The 18,794-nt window shown below is 53.4% G+C and overlaps 1 protein-coding gene across 12 annotated transcripts in view; it reads right to left on the bottom strand.

Moving 5' to 3' along the window:
• The window catches only part of ATP2B2 (ATPase plasma membrane Ca2+ transporting 2), a 373,485-nt gene that overhangs the window by 21,845 nt on the left and 332,846 nt on the right, over positions 1 to 18,794 (bottom strand). For all 12 annotated transcript variants that reach the window (XM_067043444.1, XM_067043446.1, XM_059077715.2 and 9 more), the window contains 4 exons: positions 10,567 to 10,808; positions 9,385 to 9,619; positions 1,289 to 1,468; positions 1,004 to 1,091 (listed from right to left, as the gene is read on the bottom strand). In XM_067043444.1, the coding sequence (XP_066899545.1) occupies positions 1,004 to 1,091; positions 1,289 to 1,468; positions 9,385 to 9,619; positions 10,567 to 10,808 (745 nt within the window). The remainder of the gene's footprint in view (positions 1 to 1,003; positions 1,092 to 1,288; positions 1,469 to 9,384; positions 9,620 to 10,566; positions 10,809 to 18,794) is intronic.

Below are 18,794 nucleotides of genomic sequence, written 5' to 3'. Positions count from 1 at the left end.
GGCCACAAATTCTAAGACGGGAGGACCACGTCGGCCAAGACCTGGGCCTGGCACATACTAGACCCTCAGTAAACATTTATCAAGAGAATGAGTGAATGAATGAGTGCATGATTGAATAAGAAATGGGGATGGGTTGGGGGTGGTCTCCTGCTTGGGTATCTGTGGTTCTGGGGCTTTGCGTTTCTGTTCCAAGGCCCGATCTGCCTTCCTTAATGTCTTTGGGCAGCACCTTTAGGAGAGGAATCCAAGATGCCCTAAGGATGACCTCAGCCAGAAACCTTCCCCCTACGGCCATTTTACAGATGGAAAAATTGAGCCCTGGGGCTGGGCACTTGCCCAGGGCCACAGAGCAGGGCAGGGGCAGAGTCTGGATTTAAACCCAGGCAGGCCTATGGGACTCTGAAGTGCCCAGCATCTGACCAGTTAGATGGGCTCAGCGAGGGGTCTGCCCTTTCCCCGGAGGGAGTCAGGGAAGAAGGACGCTGGGTTTTGGCTCATTTCTCAGATTGCTATTCCCAGGACAGACCATTCCAGGTAGCATCCTTAGAGAACAGGCAGACCAAGGGTCTCAAACTCACAGGCTCTGGGGCCAGACTGAGAACATAAGTAATGAAATGGGCGGAGCGTCAGACAACAGTGGTTAAGAGGGCATCAAATGGGAGCAAGCAGGGTCTGTATAAAGTCATTCAAACTGAACACGAAAAAAGACACACCACCCAAATAAACTCGTCTGTGGGCCCCATTCGGCCCTCAGGCCATGAGTTTTGGCCCCTGGATAGGCAATCCCATTGCTGCCCATGGGAGGTGGGGCCCAGGGAGCAGATTCTCCACCTCCTTATTTCACTGTGGCCCTTAGCGGGCCTCCCAGGGTGTCCCCAGGTGCGGGGAGCCCCAGGCAGGAGCCCCTTCCATCCTGGAAAGAAGCTGCAGGCGCCAGGACAGGAAGGCCCGGGGAGGCCCGGCACCTGGGCCTCAGAGCTGCCCGTGCCTGCCCAAGTCTTACCTTTGACCAGGGTATGCTTGTCCGTGGGGGAGGAGCGAGCCAGCACCCGCAGCTTTGGCCAGATCTTGTCGATTCGCTCCTGCTCAATCTGGAGAGGGATGGGGGAGGGGCGGGTCGGTGGGGTCGGGGAGAGAAAATGAGGCCCAGAGAAGGGAGGGGACTTGCCTCGAGCACTGGGCTCTGAGTGGCACACTGGCTGGGTGCTGGAGCTTCATGCGTGCCCGTGCCTCCCAGCTCCCCACCCAAGCCCTGCCCTCTGAGGACCCTCTGCACTGGGCCACATACCTCCCCTTTCTCGTTGCGGATTCTCCGGTTGAACTCCTTGCCCTCAAGGCACAGGAAGTCCTCCCCAGGACGGATGATGCCACATTTGATGGCGATGGCCCGGGCTGTGTTGATATTGTCACCGGTGACCATGCGGACAGTGATGCCTGCTCGCTGGCACTTGCGGATGGCTTCCGGGACCTGGGTGGGAGGGCGTGTGCCATGGAGTGGACATCGTCTCGTGCAGGCCCTCCCTGCCCTCATGGATTCCAGAGTGAGCCCTGCTCACAGGCAACGCCACTGTAAGGGGCCTAGATGACCAGGAGGTACTGATGGCACACAGACCATCTCCTCCTTTCCTGTGCCCATGGTAGGCATTGTTAATCGATCACAGCACCCTCTGATGAAACCCTGATGTGGTCTCGCATTCTTTTCTGCAGTGTCCCAGACAGCCACCACCTATCACCCATGATACTGCATCCTAAGATGAAACCATTGGCTATCCTGACCTGGACAAAGACTGTGAGAAAGACCACAATAAACATCCTCTTGGATATGGTGCCAGTCAAGAGTACAGAACACTCCACTGCTGCACAGGATCTTGTCCCTGCTTCATCTACGTGAACATTTCCTGCAGACTCAATGATAAATATGTTTGTGTGTTTTCAGTTCTTTGCCAGGGGGGCGGGCAGGGGAAGGACATTGCATTTTAGGATAATTTATTTATATAATGTGACATTGGCTTAGAATAAATGAGAATGATTAGGCTTTGTGTAAAACATGACATCTCCCTGTGAGAGTAAGGGCTGCCTACTGCCCTCTTTGTAATAACAGACTGACATCTGGGCCTTTTAGGCCAGAGCAGACCCAGCCAATCAGAAGCTGTCCCCCCCACCTTTGCAGGGCGCTGGATCTGCCCAGCAATTAGGATGCAAAAACCAGCCTGGAATCTAAAAAAAAAAAAAAAGGTTCTGAAGAACCTAGGGGCAGGACAGGAATAAAGACGCAGATGTAGGGAATGGACTTGAGGACACAGGGAGGGGGAAGGGTAAGCTGGGATGAAGTGAGAGAGTGGCATGGACATATATACACTACCAAATGTAAAATAGATAGCTAGTGGGGAGCAGCCTCATAGCACAGGGGGATCATCTCGGTGCTCTGTGTCCAGCTAGAGGGGTGGGATAGGGAGGGTGGGAGGGAGATGCAAGAGGGAGGGGATATGGGGATATATGTATACGTATAGCTGATTCACTTTGTCATACAGCAGAAACTAACACACCAATGTAAAGTAATCATACTCCAATAAAGATGTTAAAACAAAACAAAACAAAAAACCAGCCTGGAGCCTGCTGGCCCTTCACACACAGCACAGATCAACTGAACAAGTGATTCTGACCCAGTGACAAATAACAAAATAATAAGGCAATATTTGCTGTAAAACGTCCTTCAGTGGGAGAGGACATGTCAAGGGCAGAAAATCCAGTTGTACTAAAAGTACTTTAGAATCTCAGACCTGGTAGGAAGGGGGGCCTGAATCCAACTCTCCTCTTTCACATCCTGGTGTCTGAGAACTCACTTCCACCCCGACCCTGACAAGTCACTGCTGAGAGAGTTGAAGGATGTCATGGGCTGAGTTGTGTCGTTGCCCCGCCCCCTCCCCTCCCCCACCCCAGAAAGCTCTTCACACCCAGTACCTCAGAATGTGACCTTCCTTGGAGACAGGCTCTTTATAGAGGTAATCAAGTTAAGATGAGGCCATTAGGGTGGGCCTGCATCCAATGAGACTGGTGTCCTCATAAAGAGGGGAAATCTGGACAGAAACACACACACAGGGAAGACATCATCACGGGAAGAGGAAGGCAGAGATCTGGGCGATGCTGCTACATGCTAGGAGTGCTGAAAACTGCCAGCACGTCACCGGAAGCTAGGGGAGAGGCCTGCGGCCGAGCCTCCCTCCAAGCCCTCGGATGGAACCAACCCTGCCGACACCTTGATCTCAGACTTCCAGCCTCCAGAACCAGGAGACAATGCAATCCTGCTGTTTGTGGTACTCTGTAATGGCAGCCCTAGCGAAGAGTACAAAGAGTAAGAACGCTGGTCCAAACCCTGACTGCGGACACCTTATGCCCACGGGTCCCTTTCTGCGCTCAGGAACTTTAAGAACGAGAACTGACACTGAAAGTATCTTGCCTCTAGCCACATCCCGTCCACGCCACCATCTCAGGCAGAGGTCACTGCCCAGCCCCTTTCCAGTCTCCCTGCCTCTGGCCTCTCCTCTTCCACCTTGCCCCTCCCCTGACCCCCAGCTACCTGCCCCAAGTTTAGCCCGTGTGCCGGCTCCCTTTGTGGGCCTCCACCCCGCCGCTGGTAGAGAAAATCCCAACTCCCGAGCACCGCCATCCTGCGGTGGAGTGAGAAACAAATGCCGGGGACAGGCAGGGCCCAGGTCAAGGTTGGGGGAGGCCCCTCCAGCTCCCCGGGTTCCCTAACAGACCGGCTCTGCGGTGGCAGATAGTGACCTCCCTGCTGATAAAGGGCTGGAGTGGGTCGAGCTGATCATGGGCCTCCCCTCTGTGTATTTCCAGAGTCTGGGGGGGATCCTTCTGGTGCCCAATCAGGGCTTGGGGCCACGTGAGCAAGGCTGCCCTGTGCCATGGCTGCTGCCCACGTAACCAAACGTGACCTCTGGGCTTCCCTGGTGGCGCAGTGGTTGGGAGTCCGCCTGCCGATGCAGGGGACACGGGTTCGTGTCCCGGTCCGGGAAGATCCCACGTGCCGCGGAGCGGCTGGGCCCGTGAGCCATGGCCGCTGAGCCTGCACGTCTGGAGCCTGTGTTCCGCAGCGGGGGAGGCCATAACAGTGAGAGGCCCGCGTACAGCAAAAAAAAAAAAAAAAAAAAAAAAAAAAAAAAGAAAAAAAAAAGAAAGTGACCTCTTTTTATAGAGCCGGAGGGAGTGGGGATGTGGAAGGTCCAAGATCCCGTTTACACGTGCTCTGTGGCACGTGGGATCTTCCCGGTCCAGGGCTCGAACCCATGTCCCCTGCATTGGCAGGCGGATTCTTAACCACTGCTCCACCAGGGAAGTCCCCCTTTCACAGAATCGTTCTTTTTTCGGATAAGAGAGCAGTTACTCTGGCTCAGACCCATTCTCTTGTACAGAGACAGGGTCTTTGGTAAAGATGTGTACATCTACAGCACTTGGAGGCGCAGGTGTCTGGGGCGGTGGGATGGGGTGGGCTCCCCACCACGACCCTTGGATCAGGTATATTAGGGGCCTGTGACCTGCCTTGAAGGTGGGGGGGCGTTCAGGACAGATCTGGAGATACCGGAGGAGCCTCCCCTGGCCACCACGAATTACTCCACTTCCTTTATAGGCAATGGGCCCCTAACCGGACGTCCTTGTCGTGCTTAGTCCTGTCCGGTTTTACACTCTCGTGTGCCACGAATCTGTACTTCCCCCACCCTTTGTTTCACTAGGCTGTGGGTCTGGAGGGCAGGGGCTGCCAGCCGCTCAGAACCCTCTCAGGGGCCTCGTGCAGGGTAGGTGCTTGGTCAACGTGGGTCACTGTGAAACACCTTTGTGCTTACGTCCCTCGAAGCCTGACCTGGGTGAATGGATTTGGACGGGCACGTGCAAACCCTCTACAGTTTAGCTCCAAGCTCCCTTCCCAGCCTTTTCTCTCATAAACCCAGCCTGGGTTTTCACTAGTCCCCAGACACATAGCGTCCCTTCCCACCTCTGTGCTTTTGCCTGTGCTGTCCCCTCTGCCTGGGATGCCATCTCTCCCTGAATCTCTGTGTGTCACAAATCTTTCCCATCTTGCATACGAAACACCCTCTGTTCAGGAAGCCATCCTTGGTCCCGCCAACCCAACGCGACACCTCCTGCAGCTGCTCAGCCCTTCCTTTTATCACTTCACTCACTCACTTACGCAACAAGCAGCTATGGAACATCTAACTGTTCCGGGCAGGGAGGATGCAGAGAGGATGAAGACCCAAGCCCCAGAGGCATTGATCTGGTTGAAATGGGCTTTCCCCATAGATAAAAACAGCTGTAAAAAAAAGATTCCTTCTTTTGCTACAATTATCCTAGGTATTTCTCACAGAGGAAAACCACCCAGGAAATGGGTGCTTCCTGTTTCCATTAAATAAAGGCTTTTAAACATCTGTTGTTTGTGGTGACAGCAGTTGTCTGTGACTCCGAGGGTTCCAAACACCCCCGGATAACCCGGCAAATCCCAGGCCGCTGCTCTCCTGATGCCTTCCTCCTCACTGGCTTCCATCAGACTTGGAAAATGCATCCCTGTAGCATCTTGGGGGAGGGGGGATTTGCAAGCCTGTTTTTATCTGTTCTGTCCTTTGTCTTCTCAAGGGAGGAAGGCAATATGAGCTTCTCCCCCTTGACAGACGGGGAAACTGAGGGAGGGAGGCCGAGTTTCTTTTCCTGCAGCAAATGAATCTGACCAGGCTTGTGGGACCCTAGAGGCGGTCTGGGTGGGGATTTTTTCTCCGCCAGCCTCACGGTTGTCCTGGCAACATACACAAACATGCTCACCAGAGGCAGGGACCATCTCCAAAGGTCACCCCGAGAAACTGGTGACCGTGGCTGCCTCGGAGGTGCGCTCTGGGGTCTGGGGGTGGCATGGGGGGCTACTTCACCCTGTCTGTGCTATCGAACCTTTTGAATTTGGCTCCATACGTCACCTAGCTTAAGAAAAACAAACACATCAAAAATCATACCTGCCTGTCTCCTCAGGCTCTGCGTCCACCCCTGCCCCACGGCAGATGCTGAGTCAACAGGTCAGATCTTTAATACTTTCCCTTTGTTTTTTTTTTCCCTGTGCCACGCAGCATGCGGGGATCTTAGTTCCCCGACCAGGGATAGAACCCATGCCCCCTGCGGTGGAAGCCCGGAGTGCTAACCTCTGGACCGCCAGGGAAGTCCCTGAGCTTTCATCCTTTCAGGTAGCATCACCAGTAACTCCACTGTGCCCCTCGCTTGTGGACGTCCAACTTTCTTATTGTTCAGATGGAAAAAGTGAGGCCCGGGGCAGCAATACACCAGAGGTCTTCTGTGAAGGAGCGGCAGGGGCAGGATGAGAACCCACGTCCCTAGACTGCTGTGTCTCTCCAGTACGTCCCTGCCCTCCAACACAGTTACAGCTTCCAAATCCACATCCCGGGGTGAGCCCAGGGGAGAGAGAAGGTCACCCACAGGGATGTGTTGACAGAGGGAAGCAAAGAAAGGCATGAGAGTAAAGCCTCCCAGGCAGCTGGCTCAGAACCTTAGAGCTGGATGGGACCTGAGCGGCCCCCAGGCCGACCACCCATTTTACAGATGAGGGGACTGAGGCACAGAGAGGCAAAGTGGCTTGTTAGTGGCAGAGTTGGGGTTGGATCCAGGCCCCCTTTCTCCGACGTAGGCTGAACGTGTTCCCAGCCCTGCTGGGTGGACAGAACCCCCTCCCAGAGTCTGTGCCTGAAGCCAGCTTCTCTGGATGATCTTGGTGGCAACAGAAAATGCCAGGGAGCCAGCTCAGCCCTCTCAGGCCCTCTCTCTCCTCTCCTCACCCTCCTGACTCATAGCCACTTGCCCTCTTGTTTATGTGGCCTCCAGGAGAAGGCCCCAGGCAGGAAGGTAGAAAACGTGTTCTAACCTGGATTTGGTGAGCCACTTACAGCGAGACTGTGGGCACCTCACTGTCCCTCTTTGGGCCTCTGTGTTTTCTTCTGCAAATTGGGAGTGCGGGAAGGAGTTGGGAATAGATCAGCCGTTTAGACCTTGAGTCATGCCCCTCTAGTGGATTTTGAAATCAGTTTCGTGGGTGGTGAGCAGAGTTTAAAAAATGAAAAGAAGAAATAGAAGAGAATAGAAAATACTTCCATGCATCACTTTACTTTGTGAGAGTCGTATTTTGGTTAAGTGTGTGTGTTTGCTGAGTCCTGACATGAAATACATTTCTTATCATTGGGGTCATGGCCAAAAAAGTGTGTGTCCGATGCCACTTTCCATACCTCCCTCGCCCCGGGTGATGAGGCTGGGGCTTGGGCGTGGAGCTGGAGGGGGGTCTGGGGGCAGGAAGGATGGGGGAGCCACAGGCCAGCCTTGTACGCTGTGTATCTCGGTCGCCTGTAAGGAGACAACACATCACAGCAAAGCCCGAGCCCATCAGCAGCTGGTAATGAGCAGGCGTCCCACAGGGAGACTGGTAAGCGGCTGTGTGTCCAGGGAGAGGTGCAGGCTGCAGGCAAACGCATATGGGCTCCGGTGCCAAGCACCGGGGGCATTAATTGCCTTTGCTGTTTTAGGCTCGGGGTGGGACTGAGGAGGCGTGTGTGTGTGTGTGTGTGTGTGTGTGTGTGCGCATGTGTGTAGAATACTATTATTGTCCCTAGTCTTCAGATGAGGAAATGGAGGCTCAGAGAGGTTATGTAACTGGCCCAAGGTCACGCAGCTTGTAATGCCAAGGGCCTCAAAATCCCAGGTCTATCTGATGCCCGAACTCACACTTTTGACCCCTCTCCCTGCTGCCTGAATGTGAAAGTCCACGTCCGTGACCTTCAAGTTTCACTTAGTCTTTGGAATGCAGAGTCTTACAACAGCGCGGCCAGGAGCTTGGAGGGCATCTTGCCTGCTCCCTTTCACTTGAAAGAAGGGGACATGGAGGCTCCAGGAGGAGCAGGGAACAGCCAGAGGCCCCAGAGGATGGTGTCAGGGTAAGCGGGGGACACTGAAGTTGCCCTCGGTGGAGGAAGGCGACCCTGAGACAGGCTGGGACCTGGGACCGTTCGCCGCAGCGCTTGCACCTGGACAGACGTCTCCTCGAGCAACGACATACCGAGAAACTATAAGCGACCAAAAATAACCGCGTGCATGCCCCGTTGGGGCAAATTATAGACAACAAGATATAAAAAAGACCAAAAGGACCCAACTGCCACTTCCGAAGAATCGGGAGCAAAAGCAGGGTACTGGGCATGCCCCCGGCACACAGCACCACCAAAGGGGTGGGCAGACCACCTAAGCCCCCCCCCTTCGGCCCAACCCCTGGACACACCCCTACCGTCACCCCATAGAAGGAACCAAGAGCAAAGGAACCTGTTCCTTGTTCTTGCTGCCCGCTGCTGCAGCAGGAGCCCCAATAAAGCCTTGCCTGAATTTCTTGCATGGCCTCCTATCCATTTCTATTGATTAAGGGGGCCAAGAATCCCGGTCAGAAACAGTCCCAAGGGGCACCACCACCAAATCTCACTGCCAAGGCCAATCTGGGCCCAGCAGCATTAGTCCTCGAGGAAGAGGAGGCCAGCCCCTCCCATGCCTCGCCTCCCGGGCTTCCAGGGTGAGCGAGCTCGAGCTCACTCTGCGGCATTTCGGAGTTTCAGGGCAGCTCTCTCCTCTTCCCACCCTGGGCAGCTCCACCGACCGTGCTCGCCCCATCCTCCCCCAACCCTGCAAATTCCCCCCAGATGCAGATCCAGCTAAAGGAGACTGAAGACCCACTGTCATCGGAGCACCCCAGTAGGTGCACATATTACATCACTTTTCTTGATCTTTATGGGGAGGGGGTGCTGTCACCCCCCCCCGCCCCCCGCCCCTTCCCTTCTGCTTGAGAATCTGACCTTTGGTTAACTTTCCAGCTCTGTTCCCCTGGTAACCTGATAGAGGCAGCCTGCCCGCTGCGTCACTGGGGAAACCTAACGGCTAAACTTGGTCTGGGCGGGGAGACCTCTAAATGCTGACGGGGACGCCCACATCTGCGGTCTTCTTGAGTGTGGTAACCTCTGTTATTGGGCGTCTCCTTTGCAGGGACCCTGGAATCTGGGCCTATGGATTTGTGACAGGAGATCCTGGCTCCTCTGAGGCTTCTGGGGCAGGGCAGCCTTCAGGGTAGAGCAACGCCGGCTGGCAGGCCGTGGGTTGCACCCCATGTCCCAAGCAGGTAAGTGTGGCTACGCTGGCCTTAAGAGCCTGAATGTTTAGGAGTAGATACAGAGAAGACCCCGTGGGGCTTGCAGGGAAACTGAGGCTTAGAGGGGTGAGGCGACATACGCCAGGTCACCCAGCAGGCCGGACGCCCAGCTGCACCCCCTTCCCCGAGCTCCACGGCGGGGCACCTGCCTCGGGCCGCACGGGGTCCTCGATGCCCACCACGCAGATGCAGGTGAGGTCGTTGACGATGTCATTCTCGTTGTCCCAGTCGGGCTCGGGGCTGCTGGGGAAGTCGCGGTAAGCCACGCAGATGGTGCGGAGCCCGTCGCAGGCCATGGGCTCGATCACCTTCTTCACCATCTCGTCCCGGTCGCGGGGCCGGAAGACCCGGGGCTCCCCCGCCCCGTTGAGGATTTTGCAGCACCTGGGGGAGGTGGGAGGGGGCCGGGTAAGGTCCCGCCAAGGGCCCAAAGACCCTCCCTCCGACGGGCTCGGCGCTCACCCCCACCTCCCCAGTGATGTCCCACTGGCCGTGGTCGGTCATCCAGGGCTCGTCCAGACCATCTCCCATAATGCTTCAGGGGTGGTCCCGGCCCCTGGGCCCCAGGCAGGGATGAAATCAGGACCAGCCAAAAAGAAATCAGGCGGCCTTGTTGTAATATCTGCCCCAGGCCATTTCAGCAAGGGCAGATCTACTTTGCTCTGTTTCATCTTCACAAGATTTCATCTGAAAAAAATAGTTCCACAGCGAAAATGGTTTTCAGAGGGCATGAAACCTCCGCTAGTGGTTCCTGACCCTGCCTGTGCATCAGGACGGCTTGGGGAAGCGCTGAATAAACACCCTCTGCGGGCCCCACGCCAGAGGTTCCAATTCAGTTTGTTGGGGGTGAGTCCAGGAATCAGCGTTTTTTTTTTTTTTTTTTTAAAAGCTCCCTGGGGCGATTCTAATGTGTGACCAGGGTTGAGTCTCCCTCAAGGTACAAATGTGTAAACTGGGGCCCGGAGAGGGGGGCTGACTTGCTTAGTTCTCCAGGCTTACTTCTGGCACCTGGAGTCAGAGGAGACGGGCTTACAGGGACAACTCATGCCGTCTACCAACTCCACGCTCAGGGAAGTGACGTGCAGGGGCTGTGACAGTGATAATGGGAAGAACTTCCTGATGAGCCAGCGACTTAGGGAGGAGAAGAGGGAGGACCCCCTGCAGACACGTTTAACAGGAAACAGTAGCAAAAGCCCTGGGGGAGGGCACGTGCAGGTGGTCTTGCTGCTGGACGTTGGGGCCGGCCCTTGCTGTGACCCTGGGCGCCCCCGGCCCCTCCCCGCGGCCTGGGCCTGCACCCCGCCCCCCGCCCCCGCTCCCGCCCCGCTTACTTCTTGAGCAGGATCTCCGAAGCGCCCTTGCTGTACATGCGGAAGCTCTCGTCGGGCAGCTTGATTACGGTGCTCATGGACTTGCGCACGGAGTTGAAGGTGTAGACCTTGTACAGCTTCTCCTCCGGCATCTGGTTACGCACAGGCTGGTAGTCCTGCTTCAGGTCCAGCACGAAGCCCAGCAGGCCGCACTCTGTTTTGTTGCCCACCTGCCGGGGCAGGGCGCCCTCCTTCTCCGGGGGCTGCGGGGAGAGGCGGGGTGCTCACCGGGCTGCCGCGTGCCCGTGGGTGGGGCTGCCCCTCCCCCCCACCTCAGGCTTCTGCGTCCCAGACCCAATCCGGGCTCTGTTTGAAGGGAATTAAGCGAGATCAGCTGTTTAAAATATTATGAACTATGTCAAACATAAACCTTTGACCGAATAATTAAAAAAATTTGTGCACAGACCCTCCAGTTCTGGAGAATCTTAGTTCTAGGCCATGTTTGCTTCAGATTTTTCTTTTTTAAGAAGTAAAGCCTAACGGATAAAGTTGAACGCCCCTAGGTACCCCTCCGCATCTGCATAATGCACCCCTTGGCCCAGAAAGGAACTCTAACTTAAATTTGGCATTAATCCTTGCCCTGCGTGTTTTACCTTTTTATGTCGAGATAGTGCTCGTTTCACGGGCAATAAGAAATAACACAGAGAGATGTCAATTACCCTTCATTCTGTTCCCCCCACGGCTCACTCCCTGCATGACTGTAGCACAATGTCACAACCAAGACGTTGACACGGATACAACCTAACCCGCTGGATTCAGATTTCCCCAGTTTTAGTGTACTTCTGTGTGTGTGTGTGTGTTTACTTCTCAGCAATGGCATTACGCGTCATCACGACACACAACAGTTTGTCACAGCACTCCCCGTGCCACCCTTATATGACTGCAGTCACCTCCCTCCCTTCCCCGTCCCTGGCCCTGCAACCACTAAGCTGTTGTTCTCCAGCCCCATAATTCTGTCAGTCGGAACATGTTACATAAATGGAATCATACAGTATGTAACCTTCAGAGATTGGCTTCTTTTCACTCAGCACAATCCCCTGGCAATGCAGACAAGTTGTTGCACACGTCAGGAGCGTGCTCCTTTTCACGACTGGGTAGTATTCTGTGCTCTGGATGCAATGTCCCTTGTGACTTCAGTTGAGGCTGAACCAAACGCAACTGCTATTTTTGCATGTCACAATGGCCGACCATTGGCAATTTCATGTAGTTTAACCTAACGTACATATGTGCAGCTCTGTTTTGCATGTTGAAGACGTCATGTAAGGAGGCTGTACATATTCTTCCGTAACTTGCTTCACTCATGTAACATTCAAGTTTTGAGAGTCACCCCCATTCACAGCGTCAGTTCGTTTCTTTCTTTTTTTTTTTTTTTTAAATTTATTTATTTATTTGCGATATGTGGGCCTCTCACTGTTGTGGCCTCTCCCATTGCGGAGCACAGGCTCCGGACGTGCAGGCCCAGTGGCCATGGCTCACGGGCCCAGCCGCTCCGCGGCATGTGGGATCTTCCCACACCGGGGCACGAACCCGCGTCCCCTGCATCGGCAGGCGGACTCTCAACCACTGCGCCACCAGGGAAACCCAGTTCGTTTCTTTTTAACTGGACACCACAGCCCCTGTCCTGAGCCTCGGTCAAACCACCGACCACATCTCCCCAGGGCCTCTCACTTCTTCGTGTGGCTGCCCGAACACGAGCTGTTTTATGCCTCTGTGCCTTCACCCCTGCGTCCTCCTTCCCCGCCAGGCAGACTCCTCCTTGCCCTTTAAGGACCAGCACAGATATTTCCTTGTCTTTGAAATTTGCTTTGTGGGTTTGTCCCCCCGAGTAGGAGTTGTATTCTTTCCCCCCTGGGTTCTCAGGGCCAGCACAGAGCCCGACACACAGTAGGCATTTACTCATTGTTTGCTGGATGGCTCAACGCAGACCAGTCTGGGGTGGGGGGAGGCAAGGCAAATAGGTGGGAACGAGACGCCTCCATGTGGGCGTTAATGGTGGGATTGGCAGGCGGCTGTGGGAAGTTCATAAGGCAGGTAAACTCACCTCCCAAGGGCAGCCGCCACACATGCATATACACACTCAGACCACTGGCGTGAAAGTAATGTCCAGTGACTCAGGTGGAGCTGGCTTTGGGAGTGGTAAAAGCCAACACGGATAAACCCAAACCCCAGAGAGATACAGAAGAGGAATAACAGCTATGAGCATTCTGCGTGCCCCGACCCCGCCATGAGTGGCTCTTTGTGGGTCTCAGACTAGCCTTGCACAGGAACCCTCTGGATCCTCACCCTCAGCTTCCTTCGTGTTGTTCCAAAGAGCAGCAGGCAAGAAGACGGAGTCTAGAAGATACTGCGTGGACTGGCTGTGCGGGGGGCAGGATGGCAGCAGGACATGTCCCTGGCCAACTGCCCCGTCCACAGTTAGGACTCGGGCCCCGCGAGCAGACCCGAGCCCTGTCGGGTCGTGGGCATTGACCTAGGCGTATATAGACCCTTAGACCCTAAGCTCTTGTCCTCAGTTTGCCCATCTGTAAAATGGAGAGGCTCTAGCAGATGATTTCTAGCTGAGAGAAAAATCAACCCATTCCTTCAAGTGGATGGTGGATGGTGGTGAAGGATGGTAGAACAAGGCAGAGCTGCAGGTCCCTCAGAGGGGGTCTGGGGGCCACGGGTCAAGCCTTAGAACACCCTCCCTGCTCCATGTCACGTTCAACTATGTCCAGGCGTCAGGGGCCTTGGAAGGCTCCCCACACCCAAGCTCTTCGGTGGCTGGAAGCAGAGGAATCTGACAGTTTCCCCTTTCTGATGTTTGGGAAAAGAAATACTAAGTACTCCCCTTAGTCTCTGCAGTATGAAGTTATGTTGTGCTTTTAAAATTTATATATTTATTTACTTATCTTTTTTTTTTTTTTTTTACAATTTTATAGTTAACCTTCTGGTGATTTCCAGGGTTTTATGTATCTTCCACAATAGTTTTTTCCCCCTCCACTAATGAAAGAAGATGATGACACGGAGGACTGAAATAAATATGCCTAATTACTTATTTGCCCAAGACAGCTAAGCAGTTATGCCTGTGAAACAGGCAGCATTTTATTACCCTCTGTGAGATATTTTAATTTTCCCCTAAATAGATTTCAAACAATCTATGGTTGAAAATGGCAGAGCTGCCTCCTCCGTAATTCAATTTTTTACCATGAACTTGAGCTCTAAAATCGCCGACATGCATTATTAAGAAGTAGGGACTCGCCCCTTTTTTCTTTTGGCTTCTTTTATCTTGACAAACCCAGAGGTTTTACCATTGCTGTAGGCTTTCCATGAGGCTTGCTCTCTAGGGCTCTAATTCTGTAAGGGAGTTAAGGCTTTGGTTTTGAGGGGCAGGAAGCGGGCCCGGGGGGAAGTGATTTGCTCCTCATCACGGACCTGCAGGGGGGCAGGCCTGGGGCCACCCCCAGTTCCCCTGATTCCTAGTGCCACACTGTATCCAGCACATTTCCCTGTAGGGGCACTAAGCCCTTTGGGAGTGCTGGGTGCAGCTATGGGTGTAACTTTGAGAGGACAATTCATGCTCCTGTTTTGGGATGCTTGGGGGTCACTAGAGCTAAGACCAAGGAACGATGACTTGAAGAGCGACAAGTTATAAATGACATGTGCAAAAATGAGATGAAAAAAAACATAGCTAGCAGGTACTGCCTCACACTCATGAGGATGGCCATTATCCAAAACAAAACAGAAAACAAGTGCTGGCGAGGATGTGGAGAAATTGGAACCCTTGTGCACTGTTGGTGGGAATGTAAAATGGTGCAGCTACTGTGGAAACCAGTGTGGAGGTTCCTCAAAAAACTGCACATAAAATTATCATATGATCCAGCAATTTTACTTCTGGGTATATACCCAAAAGAATCGAAAGCAAGAGACTCGAGAAGATATTTGTACAGCCGTGTTCACAGAAGGATTATTCACAGTAGCAAAAAGGTGGAAGCAACCCAAGTGTCCATTGACAGATCAATAGATCTGAAATAAGCCAGACAAAAAAGGACAGATACTGTGTGATTCCACTTACACAAGGTCCCTGGAGTAGTCAAATTTATAGACACAGAAAGCAGAAGGGTGGGCGCCAGGGGCTGGGGGAGGGGGAGGAGGAGTTAGTGTCTAATGGGAACAGAGCTGCAGTGGGGGAAGATGAAAATTTCTGGAGATGGGTGGTGGTGATGGTGGTACAGTGTGAGTGTACTTAATGACACTCAAGTGTCCACTAAAATGGCTAAGATGATAAAGTTTATGTTATGTGTATTCTACTACCATATTAAAAAATCCTCAACACCCCCTCCTCCTTGTCCCCCCAGACGCAGCAACCACAGCACGGTAAATCGCAGCAACTGCCACAGGATGACCTTTGTGAGAGCGCATTAGAAAATGACTTTTTGCTCGCTGGCTGTCTCTGGTGGCCTAGCCCACTCCCCCTCACCCCTCGAGAACAGGCACTGGCAGAGGAGCCTCCCGATGCCCAGATGGACCAGCAGGCAGCCTCGGCAGCTGCAGCAGTGACTTTGCTAGCTCTTTACTAAGCTCTTCACGGGCACCCTCGTTTGTATCCTCATGGCTCCCTAGGAGTCAGGCTGTTATTATTCCCACGTGCACAGGGAGGCCTGGAGAGACCAGGTCACACAGCTAGTAAGTGGCCGAGCTAGGATTGGACCCCAGCTGTTCTCAGCTCTGAGCCCACACAGCACACGCTCTCCCAGCAGCCCTGCCTCTCTTCACTAGCATTTGAGATGGTTGGTTAACTAGGTAACTGGTGGGTGATTGGTTTAGAGCCCATGGTTGGGGGTGGGGGAGGGCTGTCTTGCTTATGTCTGCTTCCCACTTGGGGTAATCGATGAATATGTGTTGAATGAATAAATGAATAATTTGGTGTTTGTGGGTGTGGAGAGCTGCCAATGGAGGCCAGGTGGGATTGGATTGTGTCAGAATTTTGGCCTCCAGAATTGTCATCTGAGGGTCTGCCTACCCAGGAGCCTCTCAGGTGCTGGGCCTCGAGCAGCAGCAGGGGTCAGAATCACGGACTTTCCCCAGAGACTGCAAAGGCATAGGGCAGGGTGTGTGTCCTGAACAGCTGGGACAGGCTGAAACGCCCTGGGGAGACACACGCTGGAAAGCAGGTTTCCTGGGGACCTTCCCGAGCTTGCCAGTGCACTGTGCATATGTGTGCATGTGGCGTGTGTGCGCTGTGTGTAGTGCAGTGTGTGGTATGTGCATGTGGCGCGTGTGGATATGTGTGCATGTACCTGTGTGATTTGTGTGTAGAGGATGTGTGTGGTGAGTGTATGTGCTGTGTGTTTGTGGGGTGTGTGTGTGTGGTATACACATGTGGTGTGTGTTTTGTGTCACGTGCACAGGGTGAGAAGGTGGGATATAGGGATTAACAGTGCTGTTAAAAATCAGAATTCCCCATTCAGGGTTATGTGCTTTAAACCATTCTCCTAGGGATGGTGTTCGCAAAAACAAACAAACAAACAAAACCAAACAGAACCAAAACAGCTGCTGAATCCAACACAAAGGCCCCTGTCACTTCACAGACCAGAACGAAGGGCCGCCCCACCTCCCCATCTTAATGCCCAGCTGAGCCACTTGCAGGGGCTCCTGCGCCTTCTGGAACCCCTGTCTTGGCCAGAGCCCCTCGCAGAGCTGGCTTGGCTCAGGGGGTTTGAGGTTCATTGGACTATTTAGCTGCACCCCGGGTTTGGAGCCAGATCTGAGTTCAAGGGCTGACTACTTCCCAGAGTCACCTCCCTCCTCTCCCCTCCTCTCAGGAGCTCTAGGTCTAAGATCTGTGAGATGTACAATCAAGCAGATCCTTCCTGCCTTTGGGGTCATGGGGGCTTTCTGTGGATGCAGGCACCACAGTTTGGGAATGGGGTAGACTGAAGACCTGTAGTGTCTAACTAGGTGAAGTTTGGCTTCTTTATTCAGGAAAACCGCCCTTCCAGGCAGAACCTCCTTGTTCCTTCTTCCAGAACCACTTCAGGGGCTCCAAGGAGACTTGCTTTTCTTTCCGTAGTTGATGTTTCCAGAACATACACCATAAACTTCCAACAGTTCGGCTCCACAAGAGCCCACCTTCATTTTAATAATTCAAATGTTAACTGTAGTGTCAACCTACGTTAAAAGAGGTCTCATAAAATACAAACTTAAAGTCCGCTTGGGTGGTTTCAGCGCACAGAATAAACGTGGGTGGAAAAGAAGAATGTTTTCCCAAGAAAGCGCAGCGCCTCTGAAGTCTGAGGAGGAGCTATTTCCATTTGAAAGCTCAGCTGCAGCTCAAGAAGCAGCAGGGCTACAAGAAGAAGAAGCTAGCAGAAGTCCTGACGTTCAAAGAGTCGGAAGCGACAAAGCAAATCTGAGGGTGTGCCAGGATTACTGAGACGGGGAAGCAATTTCTGACTAAAAGACGATTCAGGTAGCTTCCCTCAGAGGGCAAGTTTCGTTCCTAATGATTAGAAATAGGAGTGGAAAGAAGAAAGTTCTGCCACCCGCAGAAGGCATGGGGCATGGGGTTGAGGCTGGCCCTCTGAGAGGGGCCTCCTGGGTCACTTTTTCTGGCCTTCCCGCTGGCAGCCTCGGCCCTCACACCACCCTCCACCCGGGCCTGGGTGGTTCTCAGCATTGTGATGAGAAAGCCTGCTAAGGGCTTATCTGCTGCCACCTAACTCCCCCTCAGCCTCCCAAGCCTCGCCTCTCATCATTGTGGCCCCGGGAAATGTCCAGGCCACAGACCGTCAAATCTCCTGAGAGGTCTCTGGGCTTTGGCAGGCTGTGGCCCCGCCTGGAATGACCTTCCTCCCTCACCCGCTTGGTCAGCTCCTCCAGAATTCTCTGGACTCAACTCTGTCACTTGGTGTCAGCAGCAGCCCTGGGCAGGTTACTCGATATTTCTGCAGCTCTGTTGTCTTAGCTGCAAGACGGGAATTGTCCTATTTGCCTTGATTACCTGGAAGGGATGTGGAGCGTCAAGCTAGACAGTGGCTGGCAAAGCTAACTACAGAGCGTAAGGCTCAGAAATAATAGCAGAAGTAACAAGAGCAACAACTCGAGCGGACTGGGCGCTTGCTACACGTCAAGCACTGTGCTGACAGCCACACATACATCTCGTCTGATCTTATAGCAGCCCTGGAACTGCCTCAAGGCAAAGGCGCAGCCAGAGCACTCGGAGAAGGAGTGGTGGTGAGCTGTGCAGGCTCTGGACTGGACAGACCTGGATGTGGACCCTGGCTCAGCCTCTCATCTGCTCTGGGGCTCTGGGCACGTTCTTTAACTCCTTCCAGCATCCGTGTCCTTATCTATGAATAGGAGATGTGATGTCACCTACTTCATGGGGTCCTCATACAAGGCAACATGGGTTAAGCACTCGGCAATGAGTCTGGCTAAGTGAATAGTAATGATTATGATTAATTGTCTACTCATTTGACAGATGGGAAAACAGAGGCCTGAAGAGGTTAGTTAACTTGCTCAGGGTCACATGGGTGGTCAGTGCTGCAGCTGAAGTTTGAATCTTGGTCTGTCGGACTTCAGAGCCAAAGCTCCTAACCTCTGCCTACTGGATTGGGTGTCAGGACATCTGGATTCTAACCCCACTAACCCACAGGGTGACTTGGCCCAAGTCCTCTCCCATTTCTGGGCCTCAGAGTAAAGTGAGGGGGCTGAACCAGGTGGTCCTGAAGGTCCGCGGATCCATGTAGATTACGCCTATACAACCTACCCCTGCAAAGACTCATCTAGTTTAAAGAAAAATCCTTTGGAATAACAGGCTCTAGCGAATTTGGAAGTCTCCGGATCAATGCAGACTAGAGAGTTGAGGGCAGTTTCAGAAGAGATTCGCTCGGCATGCTGGAGGTACCAAGAGAGCGCTGGTATTAGCCGTGGGACTGGGACCAAGGCCAACTCCTACTTCTTGCTGCCACAAGAATAGGAAAGTAGAACATAGAGGTAGCCCTGTCCTGAGCCTCTTATCAATTCATATTCGTCCATCCACCACCCACATATTCATCCGTCTGTCTACTCTTTCATTTACTCGTCCATCCACCCACCCATCTCTCCACCCATGCCCCACCCACCCATCCATCCTTCTCCCTACCTAGTCCTCATCTCACGGCTACATATCTATAAATTTATTCACCAGTCAATTCACTGACCTCACC

Source organism: Kogia breviceps, chromosome 10 (assembly GCF_026419965.1).
Source record: "Kogia breviceps isolate mKogBre1 chromosome 10, mKogBre1 haplotype 1, whole genome shotgun sequence".
Taxonomy (NCBI): domain Eukaryota; kingdom Metazoa; phylum Chordata; class Mammalia; order Artiodactyla; family Physeteridae; genus Kogia; species Kogia breviceps.
Note: the sequence above shows the minus strand (reverse complement) of the source record. Positions and strands in the feature narration are given on the sequence as shown.